Here is an 18,157-nt window from a genome sequence, read left to right on the forward strand (position 1 = left end):
AAATGGCCATATGAACTGTATATTATTTTAAAATTGAAATATATATTTTTACGCATTGCTTGTGGGTGATTTTCGATTAAAAAAAAAGAACTACATAAAAAAACCTTTCACGTGAACTATGTAAATCAGATTTAAGAGAAATTCAATTGCGATTGAAGCATAAAGATGTATAAATTTATTCCAGTGGATAACTCTGAAGTTTCCAGGCAATCATAAGCATTTTACATACGTTCGTGTGTTATTAATTATTTATTGCGAAACTCGCCACTTTTTCAAGGAGCGACAAAATAATTGGCAGTTTAAGCGAAAAATAATTGAGTTGTAGTTGCATGTCAACGTGGGTGTACGTAATATAATATTTATTAAGATATATTGCCGATGTCAGATGGAAAATATCGCATTTGCAATTGAAGCATTTCCAAGATGTACATAAATCTAAAGTATGTCAATTGAGTAATAGTAGTAAAAGTATTACCCAATTAATTTTTTTTAGCAAAACTGCAGGATTTACAAAGTGCTGCCAATATTTGTCGTCTTAACAAGTACATCAAATGCTTCGATAAGTCATAATCAAAATTATTTTGGCCAACCAGATTCCCAGATGTGTACAACACTTCCTTTTGGCAGTTGTGTGTTTCAAACTCGAGGTTGGATCTGCATTGTTCGACTGGCAATTAATCAAGCTAAAATATTCATTATGAAGTTGTGCATTTTGTAGCCGTCGCTTTCGATCGATTAGAGAGTGCTGAAATGCCGGCCACAGGATATATATACACGTGTGTATATATAGAGTTCGTATAATAAATCCACCGCTGGAATTGTGGTTTCGGAAAACTCGTATTACATCAATTAGCCAGCGCTGGGACTTATTTTTGGTATATTTGGCAACAATGTTGGCCTCCAAAACGAAACAATAACAAAATGGCCCGAAATGACGCAAATACGTTGCTGCGGATATGGCAACGAATTCCCATAGAAAACTGGCCATTCCCATAATGGGATAATGTCCTGGCTTAGTCCTGCCTGCACTTAACCGATTTCAAATTCCAAATCGAAAGCTAAAACCAAAAAGCCGAAGCTGAAGTCAAAGGCTGTGGGAGCCATAAAATTTTTAGTGCCATGTTATACATTGTAGCCCAACGGCCTGCCGGGTTTTCCCCCTCGTTTTGCGCGGATTTTCCCAGTCCCGTGGTGCTGCATTTTTTCCTGGCCTCTTCTATACTTTTTTTCAGTCCTTTCCTTTTTTTTTTTTGTTTTTGTTCATTGCTGTTCAGCTCCCTTGTTAAGCTGCTAGCCAAATTTATGGCCAGCGAGGGGTCGGGTGTGGCGGAAAAACGCGGATAATGCGTATTTTCCGAGGGGCAGGCCATGAGGCCATGGAGTCGGCGGGCATGCAAAACGAGGATAACAATAAAGGCGTCGACCAGGATATATCTGCGGTAGCCAGGCGACCAGTTATTCTAACTGGGATCTGCCACAAATTAGGGGACCTAATGGTGAATTTTAGAGTTCCAAACTAATCTATTTTGTATGAGAATTGCTTTATGCACATGCAGGCTCGGCATTCACAGGATTTTTATACACACGTATAGAACATTTAAACAATAAACTAGCTTAACAAGCTAAAACAAATTTGGGAAGCTAGATGTAAATTTTGGAGTATTGAGCCAATTTATTTGGCTTAAATACCGTAGTTGGTTAGTAAATAAAATGCCATTTACACAACATATTCATGAATGAGCTATTGTAATTTTACTGTATGCTATAATTTGATATAGGGTATAAACGAGCTGAAAGGGTATTTTTTTTTTGCATAAATTACGGAAATTAGACAATATAATTTGAGTTTGTGATTCCTTTGGCAACGGTAAAAGTGATAATACATTTTTTAAGATCCCCTTGAATAGTAGCCACTCTGAGCACTATGGCATCATTTTTGCCACCCGCATTTTTAATGAGATTTATGAGATGCCAGGCAGATGCGAGTAAGAGAGTGGCGAAAAAAGCTAAAATATCTTTTGGATGACAAAAAATATCTTTTTCATATTCCAGCGCGGCGAGAGGCGATTGGTTCAATTACACGGGACACAGGACCTCGTCGAGGACAATTCAGCAACAATGCAACCTCAAACGTCAATGGCTGAGGAGCGAGCGTGGAAAATGTGGCCCGCAGCTTTGGCCGACATTCCGGCTTCAGCTCGTCCTGCTTTTTCCGGTCGTCCTTTTCGTCCTGGCCCAAAGGCGGACTCGCAGGATCCGAGGAAAACCCGAGGCAGCTGCATAAAATATGCGGCCAGCGGGGATGAGCATGGAAAATATACATATTTTCGAGCAAAGGGCCGCAACAAGGAAAAAAATGCGAAAAAAAGCGAGACAAATGCCGTAGCCATCGATGGGTGGAAAAATGCGGGAAAATCGTTGGTAAATGACGGGGCTGAGTTTTATACCGCCGAAACTTGTGCAGCGCAGCAAAACAACCTGCAAAATTTATAGCGCATCCTTTAAGCGAGTTGCAAGTTGCCAGGATGGGCGGAAAGGACATGGACATGGAGGGGGGCGTCGAGGTGAAGGCGGAAAAGGGGGCGTCATCTTGGCGCCATAAGTAGCGAACAGTTGGCCATCTTCTGCTTTGTGTGTATGATGCTGCTGATGAGCTGAAGTCTACACTGAGCAAAATTGATGTTGCGAATAGAAATGTTGGCAGTTAATTGCTAGCTAATTATAAGTGGATTACTTAAATATTTAGAAATCAGATTTATGATGCTTATTCATCTAACAAAATGCGTTTTTCTTATTCATATTTCATATTCAATTAATTCATTTTAAAACTAAATTGAATGAGGCATTTTTTCAACTATGCAGTATTTTTGCTGCGCGTACTGTATATTCTTGTCGCCCAAATTGCTTGCCACTTCCGGCATGCCACTCTCACTCTCCACTTCTCGCACACGCACACACACTCACCGAAAAGAGAGTGTGAAATATGGCTGACACTTGAAAGTTGGCCTTCGATTTTTCATAACAATTGCATATTTATTTGGGCACTCGGCGCCCAAAATTCTCACATTTGCCAGCGATTATGCAAGCGACTTTTCGCTCTTGGCCAAGTTAGTAAAAACATGGCTTAAATAAGGAAATGGAAAGGGATTTCAGCTGCTTTTATCGATTGTGCATCCATAATTGAATGGCTTTCAGCAAAGTAGGGCAAAGGAGAAAGGTGTAATTATGTGCCACTGAAAGTGAGTGAGTATCACAATTTGATAAATTGTCTGCAATTTATGCATTTTAAAATCACTTTATGCTGACATAATTCAGTGATTAAAATGCCCGTGCAAATGTATATTTACTGCCTACCAATTAGGTCATTTTGTTATCGATATGCATTTCCGTGCTTTTTACAGCCAATTAAATGGCAGTTTATTGGTAACTGAATTACATGGAGTGAGCTGGCAATTCTTGGGCAATTAGACTGCTCACATGGGGCGAAAATGGAAAATGCGGGTGGGGGGCAGTGTGGCATCATCTGGCGAAAGTGAGCCGACTTCCACTGCCCTGCCATTTGGTCCCCATCTCGGCCATATAGACATACATCTCCTGCTTCGTTTGTGTGGCCTCAATTTCCCAAGTCCCCGGGTACCACTGCAGAATCTCTCCACTTTGCACTTGCCGCTCCACACCACCCCCTCCCCCACTCCCTCCACAGCTTGTCTGCATTTAAATGTGTGTCATGATGTTAATTTGCTGCACCGCCGCCTATAAGGAAAGTGTTGCCAACTTGACTCTGGATATAATCAGATTTTATTTTACAGATTTATAAAAAATATGTAAAAACATAATTCAAATGTTGTTTGTAGCACTTCATTTGGTTTAAGTATTGCGCCTTTTTTACCTGTTCCAATAAAAATAACCTTCTTAAATTTTAATTAACAAACTGTACATGTTTTAGGTACAGATTGAGATGTTAAGTAAATTAGTAGATAGATTGCCATAGATTTTTCAAGTATGCCCAAACATTTCTACACTATTTAAATAATAATAAGCCAGAGCAATAATGCTAACTTTTATAATTATAATTTTTTTAATATAAAAAATCTCTTTACTAGCCACTTTTGATAGTCGGCTCTGCAGTTGCAGCACTGGCCGGCGGCTGACATCGTCTGGGCCAGCTGAAACGGATGGAAAATTTAAGGGAAAAGCCGAGGAAAAGCCGGCCAAATACGGCTTGTGGCATTGGGCTCCAAAGGAGGAGCTGGCGACGCTTGGCTTGTCGTCAGTTTGTCTGCGGCTCTTCGAATCCGAATACGAATCATACAGGACGACAGGCAGTTGGCAACCGCAGCTGCAAGTGCAACTGCGACTGGAATTGCAACTGCATCCGTATCTGCAACTGTAGACACCGATTTCGGCCAGAACGAGCGACACTTGCAGCGTTTGTCAACGTCATTAGTTGCACACTGCAAAAACTGAAACGCCGAAACTAAAAAGGACCAACTTTTGCACTTTAACAAATTCTATAACCAATGGAAGTATTAATTGGTAATGCTTTGAACGCTAAGTAAACCAATTTTCCTCTTGAAAGGAAAATTGTTTAAAGGAAAATTCTGTATCTAAACTATATTTAATCACGAAGGAGAACCTTAAGAAATATGTTCACAACACAATAATCGACCAAATAAATTCAGCAGCATTGTAACAACGATGCAAAAAGTGTAATAAAGTTCAAGTGGGGTCCTTGAAATTGCCTTAGTTACCACTTCACTCGCTTGTGATCTTGTAAGTACTTATAAAACTGACAATTATGTGAACTTCAAGACGGGGGAAATGAATTTAATTTCAGTTTTCCTCGTTTGCAGCGACATTGTGTCTGGGCAGTGGACACGCCCCCTCGGCCATATACCCGCCCCCAAAGGCCTAACATCTTTGCCGGAATAAACAAAAAAAAACATGGAGAGAAAGGACGAAAAGAGCGAGAGAAACTGACACTAATGCAACAAAATTGAAGCAGATGCAAGTGGAAATGTCCTTGAGGCTGCAGCACATACACACACACAGACATAACAGGCACATACACAGATACAAATGCACATATATGTTTATATATATGTGTATATATATACCGCTGCTTAACCCAAAGGCATCAGCAGCATTGTAGCTCTGTGTTTCGCGTCCTTTTTATCCTTTTTTTATGGCCGCCAGAGTTTTCAGTTGCAATTTTTGGCAACTGCTGCAGCATGTGACGTCACACACTCACACATATGCGCCACAGGGAAAATGGAGTTGGATTCATCCAAAAAGAGGGCGGCAGCACAGGGGCGTGGCCGGCTGAGGGAAATGTGTAAATTGCTGCTGCATTTTGGGCATGTTTAATGTAATTACCAAAAGGCTTTCAGTGCACTGACACACATACATGCAGGCATACAACCGACATCAAAGTCACACTTACACACACATGCAGCAGCAGCTCCCTTCACCCTTGTGCCCCCCCCCCCCCCCCCCCCCCCCCTCGCTCCACTTGGTAACTGCCTCTTGGCATTCAGCCAAAAATATCATTCTATAAAATACGAGTTTAAGCGTAAGCACACAAAAGTCCAATAAGAAACTTCGCCGAAAAGCGAGAAACAAAGAGAAATGCGCACTGAAAAATCAGCAAAAGAGTTTTTCCACACATTTCCCCGCCACCCTCACACGAGTTTTTCCACACGGCACACATGCTTTTCTAGTTTTTACATTTATTTTGAGGGGGAGGAGGGGGGCATGGGAAAGAGGTCCTGCTTGACAAGAACTGACTGCCTGGCGCCCTGCAACTCTTGAACAAAATAACATTTTGGCTTTCACTTTTTTCGTATTTTCTATATTTTTGCAGCCTTATTTTTCTATTTCCCTGCCAGGCTGTGTTTTCGCTTTTCTTGCCATTATTTTTGGGCATTCTCCATTGCTTACTGTTCAATGGTTTGGTTTTTGTTGCCTTCAATTGCACTTGCATTGGATTTTGTAATATCGAATAACTACCAATATTAGATATCTATTCATGTTTGTTTGTTTGCAGTGAAAAGCTTTAATTGGAATTAAGGACGTTGATTTAAATTCAGACAGCCTGAAATTCAGGTAGCTTCTAGCATTTTGATTTAATTTCAATATTTGGCATAGCAGTTTTACTTATTGCTTGGTGTTTTTATATTGAATTTGAAAATTACTCAGGCATCTGGCTATATTTTTTAGCAAACAGAAATCAGCAAGACATCTATGCTGTTCACCTTTCAATCTGCACACGAAACAGAAAAGTAGACATCATAAGAAAGTTAGATGTAGTCATTAAAATAAATGTATCAATGTTAATTTTAAAAATGTACACAGTGAGTCTATAACTTTTTCTTTCATAAACTAGTATAAGTCATTGATATATTTGTACATCTATATTAAATCATCGACTTGAAACCTCGAATTTTGCTCAGTGCACTAGCGCACAAGTTTAAGTTTCAGCTTGCTTTCTATTTCTCACTTTTTTCATCTCCTTTCTCGCTGTCAAGTGCAACACGAAATGCTCAACTCAAAGTTCGCCGTGTGCTTCGTTCTTGATTTAGTTTACTTTAGTCACGTTTATTGCGCTTTTAGGACAGACATCTTCACATCCAGCACCTCGTGGCTCCCAGTTCGTCCTCTCATCCCCATTTTTTGCCAACCAACGCCCAGGTCGAGGTAAACAATTCGAGTGCTGGAGTTTGAGTTTGGGGGCGTTTCTCGAGTGGTTCAGCTGGTTTGGGTGGATTGGGTGGTGCAGGTGCAGGTGGCTCAGGTGGTGCAGCCAAGTGCCCCGAGATCTGTGCCAGCTGTAGGGGCAGATAAACGAAAACGAATCCTTTAGGCTACATTCGTGGCATACAGCTTCCGTCGCTCCTTATTTATTTATTTCGCATTTGGATGGATCCGCATGGAAGGCGCTGTAACTCTGATGAAGCCGTCAGCAATGCGGCATGCGAACCTTCACTTCTCCGAAAATCGGATTGAAGGGAAATATTGTTGAAAAAAGTTAATGCCCAGAGAGTGGTACATAGTATTTACTGATATAATAAATAATATAATAATTGTAGTACAAGAAAAAGTGAAAACCAGGTTACTGATGAGAAGCCAAAATAATAGTTTTTAGTTTTAAATGCTTAATTTCTCGAAACATTTTAAAGGACTATTTGCCACCTCGAGTTATTTGCTGATTTTAATAGAAAACTAGTAAAATATTTTAGATATAAATGATCGATAGTTGGATGTGTAAAGCTGCAATATTCTTGGGGAACTATGTGTGAATCAATAACGCTCTTGTGACGGAAAACATGAATATTCCTTCCACACAAGAAATCCGGTGAAAAGGTAAAGACTTAAATGGTCGATAGAGGGTAGTTTCAAAATTCAAGGTTCTTGAAGATAATGTTTAATTTGCTTTGATTTTTGCATACCCGTAACCATCGAGGGAGTTGCGCTGTAGCTGCTGCTCCCGCAGCTGCAGCTTCCGCTCGGCGATCTTCTTTTGCTCCTCCTTCTGCTCGAGCTGCTCCTTCTGGTGCTGCTGCTGTTGCTGCTGCTTCTTGCGGTGCTGGCGATCCTCCCCAAGGCCGTAGAGGCCGGCGACGGCGGCCATGCCACCAGGTGGGCCTCAGGCACACCTGCTCCGCCGATGGTGGACGTGGACAGGGGACGCACTCGGACGCGGCACTCACTCCGATTCAGTATCGGTATCGGACTCGGATGCGGATGCGTTTTCACTGGGGGACTGCTTGTCACTGGTTGTGTCATGGATCGATTGCTGTGGCCGCGGCTGCCATTCGCTCATTTTCACTTTCGTTTTCATTTTAGTTTTCGCGGCAAAACACTTTGGTACATGGTTAACAGAACTGCAACGCTGGTGTTATCGATCATTACGATTGCACGCGCTTTCGATAACTAATTTCGATGGCTTAGCAGACGTACAGAAGTGTCTCAAATGTGTTGGCATTACAAGCTTAGCTCTTATCTCTTAGCTCGGCCAACAAGTGTTTTGCCATTGCCCCACTTTCGATGTAGAACAATGCTTATATAAATATCGCTCACACGCCAGCGATATTTTTAGCCTATCGATAGCTGGGCTTTTGTAACTGGCAAGTGATAGCGAATCTGTGGCTAAGATGGCGATTTCGTGTTGCTTGTAATTAATGCTATGTATAGCTACTTATCGCTCCCCCGCCAGCACAGCACTCTTCTGATTTTCGATTTTCCGCTTTTCCGGCTACCGATTGCCTCCCCCCTGCACCCTACACCCTCCTACACTCGCTTGGCAAATCAATTAGCGTGCGCTCGCCCTGAGCCCCGAGTCTTATGTAACCATTGCGTAATGCCAGCCATAATTGCATCGCTGTTGGTTCGGCTTTGTTGTTCCTGCTGGCTGTTGGTTGTTTAGCTTGAAGCACATTGCCGGGAAAGCAAACAAAAAACCGAACCAGACCCCCAGGAAAGTGAATCACATCACATCACATCAAATCAAATCGAATCGAATCGAATGGAATCGAAATCAACTCGCAAAGGCAAACAAAGCTGGCGTTTGTGCCGCATGTGGCATGTTCAATGCGCCATTATCTATTATCAAATGGAATTCGAATGCCTCTCACCCTCTAGCCTGCCTACCACCAGCCTGTCTTAATAAATTGACTTTGATTTGAAATAGAAGAGATGCAGGATTTTAATTCACCGCTAAGAAATCGAAATCGAAACCCTTAAATAATTAAAGTGTTATGTTTCACTGCCTTATTATTAGCAAATCCATTCAGCAACATTCCCACCCTTTGGCGCAAAAACCTATTGAGTTTCTCTGACAGTTAATTGAAATTTATGTCATTGATATCCTGTCTTTGATGGGAACATTAAAAATATCGCATAACACATAACACACAGTATATGATTATATCAATCAGCCGCAAATTGCACAGATGCACACAAGATTAATGTCTTCATCATATTCGCTAATTGATATTTATATAATCTCTACTTGAGTTCATTATTTTAATGCACCAGTTGCAGTCCAAAATCGAACTAAACTTTAAATCAATGTCTGCAAATTCGTACGAGTTGTCAAAATTCAGTTTTGCGGCTTAGGTGACTGCATTTAATAAGCCAGAAAGGCTTAAAGCCGCTTGGCAATTGCTTCCGTGTTGAAATTGAGTTAACAATGCTACTTGGCTGGCTCAGGTGCCGCAAAACAGGACAGAAAATCAAGGGGGGGAGAAGAGAGCTCCATGCTGGGTCGCTCGGGTTTTATTGATTTATGCGCCCTCGCATCACGTATACGCCTCGTGTTGCGGTTGCTCTTGCCATTGCACTAATCTCCTTCACTCGGTGGTTTCGGTTTGGTAAGGTTGGCCTGGGCTTGGTGGCTCGTTGGTGGCCATTAGGTGACAGTTGCCCGGCTGCACAGGCTTAAAGTGCAATGCCAAACACTTGCGTTGACGCTGACGTCCCTGTAAGCGCATTAACTCATACAGCAGGCGGCGAAATTGGCAGCAGGTGGTGGCGGCGGCAGTGGGTGGCAGAAGTGTGTGCGTTCTCTGGACGGAACGGGGCGGGATGGCTCGGCTCGACCAGCCGGCAAGGTCACGGCCAGAGTGTGGTGTATCCAGACCATCAGTCCATTGGCCATTCAATTACGACGACACAAGGGGCTGCCCCTCCACCCTGCCCCACACCGACCATCGTCTCCCTAGGCAATCGCTTCGTTTGGTGGCTTACAAGCAAGCCCACATATGCGAGACCTTAAGGCCAGAGGTTATGTCGTTATGGATTCCATACTGCCGTCATATTGCTTGCGATATTTTGGTCAATTTTACCTTGACGACAATCGCATTTGCAGGAAACCCGCTGTTTCACTCAAATGCATATTTTTTTTAACTTTTGGGTTTTGAAGCGATATAAAAGAAGGAATTTAAATACCTTCAATAAAAATGAACACATATCTCTATAAATAAATGGTATGCACTAATAATTATGAATGCTAACAAACCCCTTTGCTTTTGCAAAATGTATTTTCATTGGTACATTTTTGCATATTTTTGTAAGGGGTAACATCATCAAAATTTGCACAAAATTGCAAAAAAATAGAAATTACAAACTTGAATGCAAATCGATTGGGAATTCGATGACGAGCTCAACGGAATATGGCATTCCATATACAGACAATTATTTCTAAATTTCTGGCCAAAAAGCGGATTATTTTATGACCAAAATTCGGTAAAACTGTTTATGTCAAAAGATAAAAAATGTTTTGGTGGGCATTTTAAGCATACCTTGGCTAAAAATGATCATAGATATGAATGAATAACTGAGCTGAGCAGCTAATTACCAATGCTAATCCTCACTATCAATTTATTCAACCACTTTCTGTAGCTTGGTAAATATACTTTTTGCTGCACTGGCCATCAGTTTTCACTTTGCAGCTTTCGTCTTTTTATTTTAATAGTTGCTCTAAAAATAGTAAAACTCCATGTATATATTTATGCATGGGCAATACGAGCGATTTAATCGGATTTACCATATACGTCATGCTGTCGCATTCACATGATGGCCCTAGGAAATAGCCGACTTTATGCACTCCCTCCACTTTCAGCATTTTGTGGCTGTAATTTCAATGCTCATCGGCATTATCGTTAATAAGAACATGATGTGGCTGGCCACAATTGAGGTGGGCGTGGCTGCGGAGGGCTGCCCATGGACTGTGCACACAAAAACCCATTCAACTCATTATTAAATTAGAATCAACTAAATTAAATGCGAGAGCTGCATTGTGTGGGTGAGCAGCTATGTGTGTGTATAAGTGTTGGTGCGTGGGTGTATAAAACGCGCGTTGAAGCGCATACACACGCCACGCACCACCCACAAAAAACGACGAAAAACTGAACCACCCAAAACCACCCAACCACCTAACTACCAGCTTCTCCACTTCCTTTGCCTTTAATTGAGTTCTGCGCTAATTTGAAAGCAATAAAACAAAGCCAGGAAAATGGGGAAAATTCTGGGTGAACTGTGGTGGTTGCGAAAATGCAGAAGAACGGCCGCCCGTATAATGCGCGTTTAATGCACTTGCAGCATCCTATTTTTTGGACACACAGGTGGTAATGGGGACAAATGACATATGAAGTTGGGCAAATTGAAATTGGTTTTTCAAATTTGTATTAGCACAAATAGAAATCTAAGAAGAGGCGGCATAATAAACTAAATATGCTTATTTGCATTTCCAGCTGGTTTGTGCCCATGTTAGTGACTACTGCGGGTAAAAAACCATATAACACAATTTTTAAAATGTGCTATGTGCACAAACACTTTTCTATTATTTTAACCCAATTTGCTCTTTCGTTTATAATAAACTCTCTTATTTGTCTAGAAAATCCAAATCCACATCCTGACACAATATTTAATGGGTTAAGCTGTGGCGTTGCATTGAAAGTTCGGTGACATAACGCTCGCAGCCAAACTGTGAGCTCAGTTTGAAAGTACACAGAAATAAATTATTCAAACTAATGACAAGAATCTCTTTGGGGCCGCCCCCTGGTGCCATCTCGCTCGCTCTCCTCACCTCTCTCGCTCGCTCGTGCTATTTTATACAGTATATATATATGGAAAGATGGAATAGTTGAGATTGTTGGAGCTGCCCGGGATTCCCGCCGGTGCCATAAACATTTCCAAACGCTTCGCTTTCCGCTTGGCTTATGCACAAATTATTGTTTTATGCACACAAGACACCAGGGGGCTTCGCATTCCAGCGGATTGAATCGGCTTTCTGGCTTTTTTGGCTGTTTAATCCCCTCCCGCTTTTAGCCAAAGGGGTAAGAACCGTTGCGGTTCTGGCGGTTTCTGTTCGCTTCAGTTTTCCATCCACTCAGCACGACAGTCTGACTGATTGATTGACTGATTGATTGATTTGCCAGCAGATGCAGCCAAGGTGCACGGGGCACAAAAATGTAGCATTGTGTTTAAATATATGATAAAAATCATAATAATATATAACAAAAATTAAACGAATATTACGTAAAGAAGATAGTAAGATATATATTTGAATATTTTGAAAGCTAATCTAGTTATGTATGGCACCACATATGTTTACTAAATTAAGACTTGAGGAAATTACTTATTCCTTGAAACTATAGCCTCGTTAGGCAGAATTAGTTAGTATTTAGCTTAATTCATATACGTATGATTTCCATGCTTATAAAAAACCAATTGGAATGACCTGTAAAGCTGCCTAATTTCTTGCACTGTGCACAAATCTTCGCCGGGCCACGTGTATAAAGAGGCGTGAATGTGGAAAGGCGGGTGGAAATGTGAAAATGTGGGCGGAACAGTTTTGCCAGGGAGCTGGAAAGCATTTGCATCGCCGGCCAGCGGCATTGACAAGAGCTAAAGCCAAACGAGAAGCATTTACCGAAGGCAAATACAAAATTTATCGATTACTAAATGACAGCGGAAATGCCAATGCGATGAAGGGTCTGCCAGGGGTTCAAAGGTTGGGGCCACGTCCCGCGCTAGAAAGAGAGCGCGATGGAGAGAGAGGGAACAACAAATTGAAAATGACAGACAAGCGCCGACAATTATCAGAGCTGACATTCCTAGAAACTTGCGGGAAAAAAGGAAAGAAGAAAAAAACGCGAGTTGGGCTTGCTTTTGGTTCGGAGCGGGGGAGTGGGCTTGGTGGGTGTGTGGTGTTTGTGTGCGTGCCTGGTCATTCCCCTTAGGCACCACCTGCACCACCCAAACCACCGGCCAGCCACCCACCCACCAACCAATCCCTATCATTTGGTGGGTAAACAAGCCGCGGTGCCTACTTTAGCCTACTTTAGCCTACTTTAACCTACACGCCCTGCTCATAGTTGGACTTATTAATTGCCAGATGTCAGAATCCGAACCAGGAAATGATTCATGAGGAATCGCCCCAATGGTGTGTATGATTTCCCAATTAAAGCGAAATAAAGTCGACCTTAAATGGTAGCGAAAGCCGTGGATAAGATGAAAATGCCCTTAAAATTTTAATTGAAATTCTATATGCAAATGCCGAATATGCAAGCATTTCCAAATGCAATATTCGGCAAAAAAAGTAGACAAAACAACAGCAAGTTCAAAAGCATAAACATTTTTTCAGCATTCAATTTTCAACCATTTATTTTGTCCGGAATCTAAGTAAATATATGTACATATGTATATATGCATATATTGCAGTTGCGGCCTGAGTTGTTGGTCTATTTGGCCAGGTCAAGCGTATATATTTCATGAACAATGTGTAAACAAATGGGAAATAGAATTTTATTTCAATTTTCCATGGGGCAATTGCTCTGGTTTTGTTTTACACATTTTCAGTGCTCTGTTGTTTATGGACGCTCAATAAATTCATTTTTAGTGGGAATTAAAATTGCAATTCTTCCATACACACACACACACATACGCACTCGCACTAACTTGTGCGGCTTTGAAGTTGCTCTTTTGTGTGTATTTCTCAATTTTGCACAATTTCCACAAATTTTCCCTGAAAGCCATCGCATAATCCTCGAGAAAAGCCACACAAGCACAAGAGCCAGCAGCATTATCAGCTAATTTTCCACTCTTAACCTCTCACTTCCACCCATTTAGTGAATGGAATGGGGGCCTTGAAATTCATAAAACTGCAAAGGTTGACAAAGTTAAATTTCTGCTTGCCAAGCGCCCGTCACCCCCTCCCCCCCCCCCCCCCCCCCCCACCCTCCCTTCTTTTGCATTCCCCTGCGTTTTCTTTTTTTTGCCGCCCGAAAAGCTTACTTTGCTTGTCTACATGGACACAGATAATTGACACTAACATAGACAGTACGACACCCTCACACATATGCACTGACCACAGCTCTCACACACACACACACAGGCACGCAGACAGTTGGCTCAAAAAAAAAAAAAAGAGAAGGTAAAATGATAGAAAAGGGCCAGCGAATTGGTATATTACTAGCAGAACTTTCGTCACTTCTTTCCTCTTTTTGGCCAGGGTTTTCACAATTAATTTACGATCATTTCGATTTAAGTGTGGCAAATTCAAGGGAAACTCTTTGCCTCGGTACCAAAAAGTAGGCAATGGATTTTTTCATTTCCTTCACTTCACTCATTTCCTGTGCCATGCTACCACTACTACTACTACTACTACTACTCTTCTCGCTTCAAATTCAACATTGTTGTTGGCTACATTTTGTGTGTGTTATTTTTGGCTTGCTAATACCATTAAAACTTTGTTGTCTAACATACCCAAAACCAACACCAGCACCAGCAGCGAACAATAAAAACAACTACAGGAAAATAGTTGAAACAACAACAAGAAGAGCAAGGACTCAACTCGGGTATTCCAGTCAGGATACAGGCGAACAATTAAGTTTGCCACTAAAAAGCTTCTAACGGCTGTACGAATACCCCCTACAAAGGCAATCCCACCCTTTTAACTTGGAATTGTTAAATAGCTTATTGGAGAGCCAAAGAGTATGCAACATTATTTTCTAACCTCTTTTCACTGCATACTTTTAGACAGCTTCGAAATAATGCTTAAAGTGTAGGAGCTTCAGTTGTTCTTTGAAGTAAAATCTGTTGGATTTGTGTGACTACTTCCCGAAAGGAACTCGTTAAGGGGTAGCTAAACTGTCATTTTCGGAGAGACATTCCGTCTGCGAGGACATGCCTCAAAGGACACCCTCTAAAAGCGAGCGAACAGGAAGCGCCAGAGGAAGAGGAACTAGTAACAATGTTGCTTGTTATTAACATTTATAGTTTCGTGTCGAGTTTAGTTGAGTTGAGTTGAGTTGAGTCCCTGTCTATGAGGTGCTCTCTTTCGCTCCCTATCCCATGCTGCCTACCTCCCTCTCTGTCGCACCATTTCCCGACAATTTCCAACTCTTTTACCGCCGCAAGTTTGAAAATTTGTAAACTGAGACTCGGGGTGGGTTCATTTTTGGACTCTCGGACTTCGGGCACGTGACTTTCAAAGTTGATCGAAAGTTTTGGCCCCTCCTCCTATTATTTTGCTCGGCCGAAAGAACAAAAAGGACAGGTAACGCGTTCCACTAAATGAACTTTTCTTGGCATATGCAAATCGATTGACACACGAAAATCAAGCTGCACAAAAATGTAATTACGCTAAGTGCAGTGGAAATCAATGGGAGTCAGCCTGAAAAGATAACCTATTTTTTGTTCCTTAGCCTCGGCCTTTCTAGTTTAATTAGGGGAACAACAGTCCTTTGGCTTTGCATACCGTTTTTTGCCGCGTGCTACACCTGAATGTACGTGTGTGTTGGCCAAGTTCTAATTCCTCGACTGTGGTTGTATCGATTTTGCTTACCAAAAAGCTGGAAAAAAGCATGAAAAAGCAGAAAAAGAGAGAGCAGCGGCGAGTGAAGGAAAGTTCCTTTTGGACAGAGCGTGTGTTGCACCTGCCGCTTTTGAAGCGAAGTGGGGATATCGCAGGGCCTTTAGGGTTAGCTAAAGACATGGCTATAGCGAAAGCTAAAGCACAACACGATTTTTATAGACCCACACAGCGAAGTCGGGGGACGGAGTGAGAGGAAGGGAGACGGACAATGGGGGAAAGAGAAAGGGAGGGATAGAAGCCCAAGTTGGCCTGACATTCGCGCATTTTTATGTTAATTTTTATTGCTCATTTTTACTGTTGCTTGTTGTGGTTGCTCTTGGCACTGCCGCCGTTGCCATTTGAATTAATTTTATTTAATTTGCGATGGTTCGCTCTCTCTCTGTTTCTCTCTTTCTTGGCCAATTGTTTATTTATTTTTGCCTAATTTGGCACTCAAGTATTTATATAAGCGCCCACCATGAGAAAATCACTTAGCGGCACCGAGATCTTGAGCTGGAATCTAAAACGCTGAGCACTTCGCTACGGAAGTGAATCCTTGTGTTCTAGAACACTGCGTCTTGACTTAAAAGTCTTGATTTCGTTTTTGCTATTTCATTTTCTGCATGCTTTAGTGCAGAGAGCTTAAATATTTCACTGGGATTACCTGGCGGATGAGCGATGCCAATTGTACTCGTACTCTTGAAATGCCAAACAGAATATTCTTTTGAATTCATGCAATCATCTCTGTTTTATGCGACTGAAATTAATTTCATACTACCTCTTGCGAATGCAACTATTCACTTAAAAGACGGGGCGAAAATGAGTTCTATCTTCATTTTCATTTGACATCCTGATTGAAGGCGTCCAAATGCAGTGGCGATTGCCTGGCTCCTGCTGCATAATTAAAATGCATATCCAGTGCCTTTCTGACTCCTCAAGCAACCGGACAAATGCTAATCGATTTCGAAATGCGATTCCAAATTCTATTTAAGTATTAATGAAATTTTTTTGCACCCAGCCAGCAGCAACAAAAGCGAAAAAGCAACGAGCAAAACGAGCAAAATGTGCGTGCTTTCCACCGTCATCAGTTAGCTTCAGTTGCTTGTTGGGTTTTAGCGATTTTCTGCATGATTTCGCAAAGAATTTTCACGAGGGCTGCGAAAGGGGCGGCGGGGTTGGGTGGGACTTGCTGGGGGGAGGGGCAAGAAAAGCCTTTTGGCTTGATGGGAATACCCTGCAAGTAGGGGATAATCCCAGTGTTAGCTCCTCCTCTGTGGAAGCTAACGATAAACTTCAGAGTGCAGTCAATAGGAAATTCTATTCAGTCGTGGGTTATGAGTTTGTAGGTATATCTACTATAGGTATTTTTCGCAGTTTGAAGCGAGGAGAATGTGGAGTTTAAAAGGCAGCTGAGATATTTAATCAAAATAATTACACCTTCGAAGTGTAATTGTTTATAAGTTTTTATCGAATTAGATGAGACATCTAACATGGGTAAATTAATCTCTTGCCATTGATCGAATCAAGGAACTAAGAAACCATTTGCATAGCTGGCTTAACATGATTTTGCAAAGGATTTTGCGAACTACTTGAATTTCAATAATACTGCTTCTCCAATCTATAGCATCGCATGCGAAGTGTATATAGCGCTCGCATTATCAGGCCCATTTTCCTGCCTGTTTATTGCCATTTTACTCCTTTTCATTTTTCTCTCGCTCGTTGGCTCGCACGGATTTGGCTTTCAGCCCCCGTAGCCACCCTGCTCCACGGCAATTGTAACAATTTTTGCCACTGGTTTTGCTGCTGCTACTGCTGCTGGCGGCATCTTTTGATGCCCTCGCCCGCTGTGCGCTGTCTGGCAGGATAATGCGAACAAGTGGATGAAAATGTTTGACACGGAACCACAAGCGGAGCAGCGGGAGCCAAACTGCAGTCGTCGCTGCTTTACAGGCTCCAAGCCTCCGAGCATCCAAGCTTCCAAGCCTCCAAGCCTCCAAACCTCCAATCCTCACATCCTTACTCCGTACAGCCTCACGGCCTTTCACCCACAGCGCCCTGAAAAGTATGCTATGTTTGCCGTGCTGTGGCCTCCTGTCGCCTTGCTGCTACTTCCGTTTCCGCTTTGTGCAGCACAGCTGCTTCTTGTTTGGCCTTTGGGCGCAAATTTGAAAATAATTTACCATGACGTCACGAGCGGGGTGGGGAATGGGATGTAGGGAAATTGGTTGCGGCTTGCATATGTTTATGTAACACTGCAAAACTCGTTCACTGCGAAGATGCCCCCATCCCCATTGGCTTCAAGCGGCCGCAGATCAATAAATGTTCTCTCTGTGCCACCCGCCCTATTTGTTTTCTCTTATTTTTTTTTTTTTTGGTTTGTGTTCTTCCTTTTTGGTTTGTTATATTTCTGCTGCTTGTTGAGTCGTAAAAAGAATTACAAAAAAAAACAAATAAAACGGCAAAAAAAAAGGAATGAGAACCGAGCAAAAACGGAAAACCCAAATAAAACTGTGAAAAGCCGGGGCCACAAAAAAAAATGAACAAAATTAAATAAAAAAAAGAGCAGAGAAGAAACTAAAACCTAAAAAAGAGAAACGCAAAACGAGTCACAAGAAAATTGGTGTGTGTTTGGGTGCTCTGGCTATGTTTGTTTCAAATTAAAATCACGCAGCGCACGTGCAATCTACACGCACACACAGCCGTGTATCCATACATCCACATACACATATTTCCACCTCTCGACAGCATATTAAAAGCCCAAAAACTCGCCATCGCCGCAGTGCGTAACTTTCTCCGCTC

At 42.0% G+C, this 18,157-nt stretch overlaps 1 protein-coding gene across 15 annotated transcripts in view; it reads right to left on the reverse strand.

Annotated features, from left to right (window-relative positions):
* The window catches only part of LOC6614805 (potassium voltage-gated channel protein Shaker), a 119,355-nt gene that overhangs the window by 43,137 nt on the left and 58,061 nt on the right, over positions 1 to 18,157 (reverse strand). The window contains exon 1 of one of the 15 annotated variants that reach the window (XM_032725495.1): positions 7,449 to 9,999. The exons of 12 other annotated variants lie outside the window; for them this stretch is intronic. In XM_032725495.1, the coding sequence (XP_032581386.1) occupies positions 7,449 to 7,630 (182 nt within the window). In that variant the 5' untranslated portion in view covers positions 7,631 to 9,999. Of the gene's footprint in view, positions 1 to 7,448; positions 10,022 to 18,157 lie in introns of those variants that run through there. 2 more of the 15 variants (XM_002039188.2, XM_032725504.1) reach the window with 2 other exon arrangements.

The sequence above is a fragment of the Drosophila sechellia genome, chromosome X, assembly GCF_004382195.2.
Source record: "Drosophila sechellia strain sech25 chromosome X, ASM438219v1, whole genome shotgun sequence".
Lineage (NCBI taxonomy): Eukaryota > Metazoa > Arthropoda > Insecta > Diptera > Drosophilidae > Drosophila > Drosophila sechellia.